Source organism: Cibotium barometz, chromosome 40, assembly GCF_041138505.1.
Source record: "Cibotium barometz isolate CiBa-2024 chromosome 40, ASM4113850v1, whole genome shotgun sequence".
Classification (NCBI taxonomy): Eukaryota; Viridiplantae; Streptophyta; class Polypodiopsida; order Cyatheales; family Cibotiaceae; genus Cibotium; species Cibotium barometz.
The window spans coordinates 11,155,824-11,168,252 of NC_141085.1; the positions used below are offsets into that span (position 1 = coordinate 11,155,824).

A 12,429-nucleotide genomic window follows, 5' to 3' on the forward strand; every position below is an offset into this window, starting at 1 on the left:
ATTTTTTTTAAATTAATTTGAATTGGGCACGAATTAAAAAAAAATAGCGCATTGTTGATTATATAAGGTTTGTCTAAGGGTTGGTGACCTTAGACACGGGCACTAATTAATGAATTCAGGCAATAGCCCGAATATATATGGTAGCCTGAATACATAGTGCCAAGCACCCACCTATGAATTAAGCTAGCACAAAATTCCACTTAATCACCAAGTCAATACATATGTATCCTAAGGAAGGACATTATTGCTTACTATAAAGTTCTATCAAAATATGCGTTTTTTCACATAAAAAAAAATTCGCCTGCATGATGATGGAATCTGACTAATGGAGGATGATTCATTCACTCAGGACTCGAGGAGGGGCCTTATATTTAATTTTTAAAGAAAAGCAATAGAGTCCGGATTCTGTACATGCTTGGCAAGAAGTCACAGCTTCCACAACGAAACCTTTCATGCAAAGAAAAGCTCCTCAAGCAGAGAGCCAGATCGCCCGACATTGAATTCAAAATCATCGTGGGCTTTCTACCATAGCTCGTCACCAGATCGCCCAATATTCGAATTTTTCTCACAAATTTGATATTCCTGCCATGGCGGGTCTCCAGCAGCTGAACGCTCAATCCCTCTCTGCGACCAAATTTTCGAAGGGTTTTGGGTTCCCGCTCTCCGGATTCAAAGTTTCCCGCCAAAACGCGAGATGGGTTGTTGCAAGGGCTGCTCAAGACGGGCCGGATCTCAGCGTCACAGTTAATGGGTTGCATCTGCCCAACCCCTTCGTGATTGGTTCTGGCCCTCCTGGCACCAATTACACAGTTATGAAACGTGCTTTTGATGAAGGCTGGGGGGCTGTCATTGCTAAAACTGTAAGCTTCCAAGTTCTGCCCTCTTTTCTTTGTGTTTTTCCATGTGACTCTGAATTTCTTCCCCTTTCTGACAATTTTAATACCGGGGATAAAGGTCTTTATCGTGCTTTCCTAAGAATACAGATTACTAGATATTGAGAATCGGACAAACTTTCTAGGCTTTCGGTGAATGGTCATCTTTTTATAATTTTAAATATGAGTCCAGGTCATGTAAGACTAGCCTGCCATGGCGCACCCACTAAAAACTCTCTATATCTTAGCTTTTCTTAAATTCGCATGCATGTCATGTATTGTGGAAGGTTTTTAACCCTTTCCCACCAGAGCTCTCTCTCAATGCTTGAAGCTACATATGAATGCACGCATGCGTGAATGTATCGATGCCATGTGTTGTGTTCCCCTTCGTTACAGTTCCGCCTCCATGCTTGATGCTGTGCAGTGTGTATGCATGCTATATGTATGTCATCATGTACTGCAGAAGGTCTCTAACCTTTGCACTGAGTGACATTTGAAACCTAGTCTAGCTTGCAAGTTTACCCTGATTTTCAATGGATGTGATTAATTTTTTTGGTGCTGTGTGAGAGCTTGTTCAAGCACAACTAATAGATTCACTTTACAGGTGTCCTTGGATTCTTCCAAGGTAATTAATGTTACCCCTCGGTATGCAAGATTGCACGCCTCTTCTGGTGCATCAAAAGAAGTGATTGGGTGGGAGAACATCGAGCTCATAAGTGACCGACCTTTTGAGACAATGCTGACGGAAATGCGGCAGCTCAAGCAAGAATACCCAGATCGCATCCTTATTGCCTCCATAATGGAAGAGTACAACAAAGATGCTTGGGAAGAGATCATTGAGCGAGTGGAAGAAACTGGAATTGTAAGAAATACAGCCTCTTTCCAAACATTGCCAGGTGGCAGGCTGTTGCCACTATGTACCTGAACGTGTTCTTGCCAAAATAGCAACAATCTATGTATGAGTTGGCTAAAACAATGTGGATTTGAATATGCTAACTTGTAAATTTGGCTGCTAGGATGCATTGGAGATCAACTTCTCTTGTCCTCATGGAATGCCAGAACGTAAGATGGGGGCTGCAGTCGGACAAGATTGTGAGCTGCTTCGGGAAGTTTGTGGTTGGATTAATGCAAAGGCAACAGTACCGGTTTGGGCAAAAATGACCCCAAACATCACGGATATTACACAGGTCTGTTGTGCAAGTCGATTGAACACCTTCAAACATTTGAAGTGTTAGAGGTACCTGCACTAGCCTTCTTGTATTTGCTAAAGCTAATGCGGTGGTTGTTATTCTGAATCAAGTTGTGGAGCTCCAGTACAAGGCCAATAGCATGATGTGTCTATGCTAGGTATCAGGTCTACACTTGAAGGGTTACTTGCACCTGCCATAAAGTGACCATCTTGCCCATAATTGGACTGTCAACATCTACCAGGTTTAGAAGGACGATCCTTCTCAAGTAAATGAACCCTATGACTACTCATTAAAAAAATTTGCAGCCATTGCTTCAAAAGCCTATGCAACCGAGTAGTATTTTAGTCTAGAACCAAGCCTTGCTTTGATGGTTTGTTGATAATTGCACCTCGGGAAATCCAGGAAACAAAGCATTGAATTTGGCTTGCTTATGTTTTTGGAGAGTTAAGTGATGCTACCACCACGAGAGCTGCCCATACCATATTTCCCTTTAACTGCACCTCCCTTGGGATTCTCTTTGCTCTTCCACTGCTTGGAACCCTCAGTTGGCTGTGCACATGGGCATGGGCATCCACAGGTAGAAGTTTGCAGAAAATGAGAGAGTCACAAACGGCCACCTTATTGGGTTTTTAACTGAATTTTCCTTTGTTTCATCATCTTAGTAGGTAGTTCAATCAATTGAAAAGGTTACTTGTTATAAGAGCACACATGGTGTGACACACATGACAGCAGTTGGATAGAGTGCGCAACAATCAGGCAATGCACACAGCAGTCAGGCAAGCGCTTTTGCCACATGGCAGTCGGCCATTGGCTGGGGCTGGCCAAATACTGCTGGTCATGAGCAGTAATAAGAGGCCGACAGCATTTCATACTGGTTGATCACCACTATGAGTGCATATATATACCAGAATGAGAAATTCATCTTTTCCATACGCGATTCACTGGTTAGAGCACTTCTCTTAGGGCGTGGGCTGGCCAAGGAGATATCATTTGCACTTGAATTTCAGTTGTATTACTTCTTTCTTGTACATAATATAGAGGAGTAGTTTTAGGACTCGTGTGTGCTGTGCTTTGTGTGTTTGATTCTGCTGCAATCTATTCTCAAACCCTAGCACATAGACATGAGTGTTCTTCAGTTGGTATTAGAGCCTCGGGAATTGCCAAATTTTTTCTTTTCATAACCCGTGTGCATAGGTTGCCTAGTTAGGGTAGAGCCCGAATCTCCAGGAGTGCACAAGTTGGGGTTGGGAAAAGTCACTATTTGGGTTTTTTTTGGTGGTGTTGGTGTATCGTCATTCCCTTGCCCCATGCACCCTCCTTCCCCAATGTGAAGGGCTTCAACCCTTGTCATCTCTCTTATTGATCACTAGTGGCACTCACGGAAGTGCTTTCCCTGGAGGCAAGTATGGAGGCCATGTCTACTTGTCTCGAGGATGAAGCGGCGAAACTTTTCGGAGCACGGTTTTTCCTGTTGCAGGTATTCGTCACTGTATACTTGCATGTATTTGGCATGAGAGACGCCGACGGTCTCCTTCGCGGAGTCCCTCTCTAGTGGATTCTTCGGACAATTCTCACTCGCCTTCACTGAACATTGGGACTACCAGCTTGTCAAGTTCTTCCTCCATGCCTCATGAATAACGAGCTCAATGATTGAAGCTTTTGAAGCCTCCCAAGTTCAAGGGGATGATGGATGGAAAAGTGTAACATGCAGCGGAATTATGCGTAGATGTAGAATCTTGTCACACAAAGTCTCACACGCCTTCTTTATCTTGAGTTTCGTGAGTCTTTAGCAATCCACTTTCTCACTTCACACTTTAAGAGATGAGAGAGAGAGAGAGAGATCTCTACACCTTACCCAACTGAAGGGCCCCCTCCTATTGCTAGGAGTATTTGCTTTATTACTTTGAAGAGAATGATTGACTTTGGACCGTAGGTAAGCCAAACGCAAGCCCTTCGGAAGACCAAGAGTCAGGCTGACCTTACACGGCTGTAGAAGCACCAATGATGTCCAATCTCAAGGCCAATGCACTCTTCCAAGGGGTTGTAGGAAGGCCGCAAACTGTGGCTGAGAGATGGGCTGTTCTAGGCTGTGAATATGAAAGATGAGTGAATGAATATGTTGCGTTTACCTTCACCTTGGAGGATGGAGCAAACGATGAAGTATGTGTATGCTGAAATCTGCTGTAGGTTGAGAAACACAAGGGAATGAAGCGCTTCTTCCTTGGGCTGATGATGATGATGCATTTTATGCTGCTGAATGACTTTATGCTTCAAGTGATGATGATATAATGGATGAATGCTGAATCGTTTTGATGCTGAGATGATGGAATGAGATGCAATGCTTGCTATTTATATGTGAGTATGTGGCTGGTCGGCTGGCTACAGAGCTGGCCGACTGGTACACGACTTGCAAATATGTGATAAATGCTGAATTATATGCTAAATATGTTGGCCGACTTGGCATAAAATGTTGCAGATTGGATGATAAATATTAATAGATGATGTAATAATATTCTAAGGCTTCTGCAATGGTTCACATGCACATGAAATGAATGCTATGCAAACCATGAATTGATGCAAACCCCAAGGCTTCTACTGACTCTACATGCATGAATGATTCTCTTCAAGTGGGTTAAGGGCTTGATTGATTGACTGACACTGAGGAATGATTTACGTAGCTCGTGCCCATTTCCCGGACCGGGGATTACAATGGGGCCATGGCATACGACAATATCATGTCCTAAAGGGTCCTACTACTGTACAATGATGCACTGATGATGAGCCATCTTGTCACCATGTACTACAGTGCAGAGTGCATGTGACATTTCCTCTTGCTTAGCTTGGCGGTAGGTTCATGGCTTCCAAGTAGTCCGCCAATAACTGGGGGGTACTCGTGAAAGAATTCTTCGTCTTGCCAAACTGTTTCGTGGGTACCTCGATCTTGGAACTTCGTGTAGAACTGAGAGTCTTTGACCGGAACCATGCTCTCAACGATGAAGAAGGATTTGCTCAGGCTCAATGACTTCTGCTTCGACAACCATGTTTGGCTACTGTTTATCTAAAACATCAAAGACTTCTGGTCCAACATACGGTTTTAGCCAAGAAACATGGAAAACATCATGTATCGTTCAACTGTTAGGCAACTTCAACTTCATGGAGACATCACTTAGCTTCTTAACTATAGGGAAAGGTCCAAAACTATGGAAAGAAAGCTTCGGACGACGTTTGCTCACTTATTTTAATCTTTGTTTCATTATATGCAAATAAATCCAATCCCCTTTCTTGAAGTGGACATCTCGTCGAGACTTATGTGCATGTTTGTGCACTGAATAATGGCAAGGCTCAGAATTGAGGGCCAAACTGTATTGAGTATCAAGCTCTATGGAATCGACATGCTGATCTTTCATGGTATCCAAGTCTTTTCCAGAGATTTTGAGAATGGTACTCCTGCATGGTCTGGATGCTAGTCTTTCTACTAAGAGCATCTGCCATTGGGTTATGCTGAGTCTTGACCAAGGATGTATGTGATCATTCCACCAAATTGTTGGGAGATCGGACTTCTTCTGGTCTGTTGATCACTCCATTGGTACATGGCATCGTTGGGAGCCACTTAAGTGGTTGGTGGTTTGGTTGGACTGTGAAAAAAGATCCCTGCCCCCTCCGCGCAACGAATTCGGGGTTGCTAGCAGCACTTCTTGCGCAGGGCAGAGCCTCTCACTCGGAGTCTCGCCCACGGATATCCGGACAAGAGACTAATCCCTCGGTTCTTCCAAAACCGAACCCGGAAAAAACTTTCCTCGCCTAGAAAGTACGGGCGATTCCTCTGGGATATTTTTATTCTAACGTAGTCAAGGTCATCACTAACCAAACTGATCCGACCGAACCGTAAGTAACATGGTCAGATCAAGGAAAAGACTTGCACTTGGATTAAGGATCCTTCGCAGGTCACCTAGCGCTTCACTCATAGGCCGCTTCCTTGGTCCCTCATCCACCTTATCGGAAGCTCACCATTTAAATCAAACCGAGGCTGGTTAAGACCTTGGCTGACCTTGCTACGCGAGACGTCCTCCATTGACTCTTCGTCAGCTTTTGCAACTTATCACTTAGGTCTCCACGACCTCATTCACAAGATGGTAAAAATGCTTTCCCAGCATTCGACGTAAAACAGTCATTTAAAGACAGGTCATAAATACAGTTTCTATAAATAACTCTCGTCTTTCCACATTGTTTCACATCAATCTACATTTTTTAATCCACGTCCAATCATATGTATTCCCATCGTCCTTCATCCATTCTCATCCAATCACATCATATTCCATCTCATCACATCTATCCACATTTATCCTTATCACATCTCATCCATCCGCATCTACCCGTGTCCACATCTCATCACATTACATTCATTCACATCTCATCCATTCATATCTACCCCGATCCACATCACATCACATCCATTCACATCCATCACATCACATCCATTCACAGTCATCACATTCATTTATATCACATCCATCACATCACTTCCATTCATATCTATTATATTTATTCTCATCACCATCCCATCACATACATTCTATTACATTACATCACATCCACATCTATTCACATCGGATCTCATTCATACACATCCGATCTCATTCATCCACATCCATCCAGTCATTCACATGCACGACTATTCACATCCATCCATTCATTCACATTCACACCTATCACTTCACATCTCATCACATTCACATCCACATCCCTTTACATCACATCACATCCACATCCCTTTACATCACATCACTTCACATCTTATCACATTCACATCCACATCCCTTTACATCACATCACACCCACATCCCTTTACATCACATCACATCCGCATCCGCATCCGCATCCGCATCCGCATCCGCATCCGCATCCGCATCCGCATCCATTTACATTACATTATATCTTATCGTATCTATCCATTTACATCACATCACATCTTATCATATCCACATCCACATCACCTTCATTTACTTCACATCTCATCTGCATTCATTTTTATCACACCACATCCTATCACATCTCATTCACATCTTATCACATCCATTCATATCCTATCGTATCCCATTCATATCTTATTACATGCTATCACATTTCATTCACATCTTATTCCCATTTAGTAGCTTTTCTTACTTCGATACCGATAATGAGACTTTTTCTAAATTTTTGCCAATTGCTTGGTCTAGATAAAGGTTCTTTTTCTCGACGGCTATTTACATATTCTTTCTCAATTTCTCGTGAGTTTGCCGATTTGTGTGCCATCCTTCGATTCCTTCCATCGCTTGTGTCGGCCCCCTGCTCCTTGGTGTCCTTGGGCCTTGTGGAGGTCTTCCAAAGGGGTAATGTCATGTTTTGCTTTAAGTTGGTTTTCTCTGCACAACTCACAAAGCAGCACACTTTTTTCTCTTCCATCAATATTTATGGCATATCTTCCATGTCCACCCTTGCTCTATTGAGATTAGTTTATGTTATGTGTCGCACTTGCAGAGCCAACAATCTGCATTTATCCCCGCCTTGTAGGATGCCTCGAACAGGTGATTCTCTTTGGAACAATGTCACCTTCGAGTCTAGATATGGTGGCTCAGGCTCCGGAAAGTGGAAATGCAACTTTTGTGATGATAAGCACCATGGCAGTGTCACCAGGTTGAAGGCACATTTGTCACAAACAAAGGGTTTCGGAGAGGCTTGTCTTTTGTCATTGCAATCTCCGATTGCTAGAACAAAAGGGTCATCCCATTGAGCCTCGCCAAGTGAATCCAGATAAGATTGATATCATGAAGTGCAAGGAGATTCCCAACATTCCTCAAGAGGAGAGAGACATCTATTCTATGCTCTATGAGGAGGTCATGGCTCCGGCTCGCACTACACGATCTTCTCGAGAGGCTAGTACTAGTGGTGCACGTGCACCTCTAGAGGATGAGGCCTTTGAGGACTCGGCTACCGGCAGTGACCTTGAGAGTGAGGCTGTAGAGGCAGAAGATGCAGATGAGGATGAGCATGAGGATACAGATGAGGATGCAGATAGTAGCTAGCAGCTGCCAGAATCATTTTATTTGGACATGTTATTTAGTTTGAACTTTGGATATGTTATTTATTTTGATCTTGGATTTTGAGTCATGACTCATCACCCATGTGGTGATGCTTTTGATTTTTTTTTAGTCATCAGTGATCACCCACGTGATTTGTGATATCATCATATCTTACATGTATTTTGTTTTTATTGAAATGAATTCAATGTGGTCTCTTATAAGTTATGTCAACAGTTTTTTCTTTTGTATATTTCAAGTAAAAAATATACATGTTTTTTCTGTTTTGTATGAAACCTTTTTGTACCCGTTTCTTACCTTTTATGAAACGTTTCAAAACGTATGAAACCCGTTTCATACCTGCCGTTTTTGAAACGCCTGGCAACTATGTATCTATTGGTGGAGAAACTGAAGAGAGGGTGTGTTGAAACTGCAGATGCATGGCCTCCCTTTTCCGCTTGTGTTGGAGTATCATTCGCTCTCGATCGAGCTCTCGTTGGTTCTCCCGAGCTGCGAGGTCGGTCTTCTTCAAGCCAGCATTGAGCTTCCTCATAGTCCCGCCTGTCTGCTTTTTCTTGTTACTTTCTTGCTTCTGCTTCAGCTTTTTCTTCCCGCCGTCTGGCCTCATTCTCTCGTCTTTGTTGTTCCATCTGAAAGAAGAGAGAGATGAAGTCGGGGGTAGCTGGTGAAGTGGGTTTTGCTTAGGGAGCCTCTAAGAGTTGGAGACACTCCATGAGAAGTTGGTTTTGTGCTCGGAGTAGAGCTATGGTATCTACTGTTGGTGGAAGAGCATGGTCTTCTTCGAGGGAGACGTCTTCCTGCTGATGTGTACTCTCCTCTGTAGACATTTTTTTGAAGTTGGTGGTTGTGCCGGAGCGAAGTATGACTATCCAAGGATGCTCTCACACTAGGATGCGGTGTGTGTGGACAAGTTGAATCTGATACCAATGTAACATGCAACGGAATTATGCGTAGATGTAGAATCCTGTCACCCAAAGTCTCACACCGCCTTCTTTATCTTGAGTTTCGTGAGTCTTTAGCAATCCACTTTATCGCTTCACACTTTAAGAGATGAGAGAGAGAGAGACATATTTGTACACCTTATGGGGTCCCAAATTACCCATTGAAGGGCCCCCTCCTATTGCTAGGAGTATTTGCTTTATTAATTTGAAGAGAATGACTGACTTTGGACTGTAGATAAGCCAAATGCAAGACCTTCGGAAGACCAAGAGTCAGGCTGACTATACACGGCTGTAGAAGCACCAAATGTCCAATCTCAAGGTCAATGCACTCTTCCAAGAGGCTGTAGGAAGGCGGCAAACTGTGGCTAAGAGATGGGCTGAATTGGGGCTGTTCTAGGTTGTGAATATGAAGATGAATGAATGAATATGCTGCGTTTACCTTAACCCTGGAGGATGGAGCATACGATGAAGTATGTGTATGCTGAAATCGGCTGTAGGCTGAGAAACACAAGGGAATGAAGTGCTTCTTACTTGGGCTAATGATGATGATGCATTTTATGCTGCTGAATGCTTTTATGCTTCAAGCGATGATGATCCAATGGCTGAATGCTGAATCGTTGATGCTGAGATGATGGAATGATATGCAACACTCGCTATTTATATGTGAGTATGTGGCTGGTCAGCTGGCTACAGAGCTGGCCGACTGCTACATGACTTGCAAATATGTGATAAATGCTGAATTATATGCTAAACAGGCTAGCTGACTTGGCATCAATGCTGCCGACTGGATGATAAATATTAATAAATGATGTAATAATATTCTAGGGCTTCTGCAATGGTTCACATGCACATGAAATGAATGCTATGCAAATGCAAACCATGAACTGATGCAAACCTTAAGGCTTCTACTGACTCTACATGCATGAATGATTCTCTTCAAGTGGGTTAAGGAACTTGACTGACTGACGGACACTTTAAGGGTGAGGAACGACCTACGTAGCTCGTGTCTGACATAGGGGATTACGATGGGGCAGACAACAATATCATATCCTAAAGGGTCCTACTGCTGTACAATGATGCACTGATGATGAGCCATCTTGTCACCATGCACTACAGTGCAGAGTGCATGTGACAAAAAGTCATCACCAATTGGACCCATGAGATGGTTGCCACGTTGGCGACAATAGGTGGTTTAGATGTTTTCCAGCTTCATTTGGTACACGGCGTCGACAAGTGCCTCCTTGTTGTGATGGGAAGACCACCTCAGTCACTACTGTGTTTCTTGATGGGATGATCGCCGCAAGGTAGTTTGTTCCCATGGACTACTACCGTGAGCTAAAGCGGCATTAGGAGAACTTTTCTCAAATGAGTCTTCCCATAGAGGGTAATAATATTCTCCCTCTATACAGCCTATAGTCATCCAACTGATATAGAGAGTGAATTCCCTTGCTATTCAGCCTGTAGAGAGCACCACTACTGTACCGCCTGTTGAGAGAGAGGAAGAGATAAAAAGAGAGTGCTGTATGGCCAGTAGAAGCGAGCAGCTCGTGGTCTATATGTGTGTCTTTCAACCTGCCCCCTAGATGAAGCCGAGCAGCCTCTATATCAGTCGTGGGCTTGCTTTTCCACTCCTAAAGATGGCGACCAACTTTTCTATAATTGCGTCAAAGCCAAACCGCCATAAATAATAAAAACGTCCTCCATAAATATCCTACAACATAAAAATATCATGCTTGAATGGGTGCCCAGCTCCACGTGTACGTACACACTTAAAAGCACCTGCCCACATGTCCATAATTATTTACATACACACATACATATGCCCTTGAATATAAAATGTTGTGGAGGATCCATAGAACATTATTCAATGTCCAAATCAAAAACATAAGTGTGAAAGATCTGATATCCTAGGGTGCTGAGAAGGTACTTTTATCCATCTGGATGTTGTCTAGGATCCATAGAACATTATTCAATGTCCACATGAGTGGCATCAATCCCCGGCATATGCAACTGCCATGGATGTCAGTCCAATGTACATACATAATCAGAAAATTTGGGTGGAATAATTGGGTGGCCAAATGGTGACAGTCTATGGCCTACTGGCTGTTGATAGGGTTCCCAACCCTCTTCATGATGACTATGCGGATGATGGTGTCGATGCTACTGCTATGTGCTGTCCTAATTAACTGCTGCACTAATTCAGGGATTAAGACAGTTCATGCCGAAGATTAGCCATGGCACGGGCGTGCACGTGACACATAAGGGTTTTCCTGGTATCTTTTCAATTGAATCTCTCGATGCTTCAATCTGTGGAGCAATGTATTCAACATGTCTGAATAATGCTTCTTCTACTCATCTAAAATCTTCTAAAAGTCTTGGACCATGTGCTCTAAAGCCAGCATGAAATCTTGTTCAAGAAAAGACAGAGGAGCCATGTCTATCCAACCAAACTACATAGGATCATTTTCCCTTTCTATGCTGTAAGAAAAGTTGAGCTCTAATACACTGTAACTAAAAAGGGTCGGAGTGGTCAAACAAACAATCCTCAAATCTAAACTCTCTGTCCCAAGTGTTCAAATTCTCTACCACAATTCATAACAAATCCACACCAAGTAGATGGTACGGCAGCTGTACAGCCTAAAAACAGCCTGATAGAAGACTTGAAGGACATGATGAGGTGTGGACGGTCCAGGCGGAGCTTTAGGGATGATGATCTTGTCAGAATACGCAGCGGAGATGATGACCAGATCTGGGAACACGAGAGCAAAACGCATGCAGAAAAATACAGCACAAGAGAGAGAGAGATAGAGGCGTGTAACTCTGCTCTATATACACAAGAAGATCCCGGGGTTGATACACAAATGGTATGGGGGCTGGGGGCCTATTTATATGTCCCCATATGAGCAGTCGGCTTGCTGAAAAAGGCACTCCACAACTGCATCAACAGTCGGCCAGCAATAAATGAGGCCCACGACTGCATACATCCAGTCGGCCAGCAGTACAGAGGTCCACGATTGCTGTTGGGCAGTCGGTGTCATGTGCACAGTGTGTATCTACCGTGTGCTATACGCATGCAAGACTAGTTTCGAGGCTTGGGGAAGCTTGGAACTGGGCAGGCTGATTGACGAGCTGAGTTAGGGAAATACTAACGGGCGGCACCCAAGTATGGACGGGCGGGCGGCCAAGTGTGAACGCCCGATGACCGGCCAAGAGCCTATAAAAGAGTGGCCAAGGTTAGTTATTGGGATATAGAGAGTCTCGCGAGTTTGTGAGAGCTCTTTGGTCTTGGAGCCTGGATCTAGTGCACACGTGCACCTGCTTTACGCAGCCGAGGCCGGCAGCAGTCTCG

General features: G+C 43.7%; 1 protein-coding gene across 1 annotated transcript in view; it reads left to right on the top strand.

The window, feature by feature from the left end:
* Positions 1-367: 367 nt before the first annotated feature.
* Positions 368-12,429, top strand: part of LOC147615199 (dihydropyrimidine dehydrogenase (NADP(+)), chloroplastic-like) — a 33,384-nt gene continuing 21,322 nt past the window's right edge. The window contains exons 1-3 of the mRNA XM_086779229.1: positions 368-860; positions 1,477-1,734; positions 1,889-2,059. Of these exons, the coding sequence (XP_086635355.1) occupies positions 588-860; positions 1,477-1,734; positions 1,889-2,059 (702 nt within the window). The 5' untranslated portion in view covers positions 368-587. The remainder of the gene's footprint in view (positions 861-1,476; positions 1,735-1,888; positions 2,060-12,429) is intronic.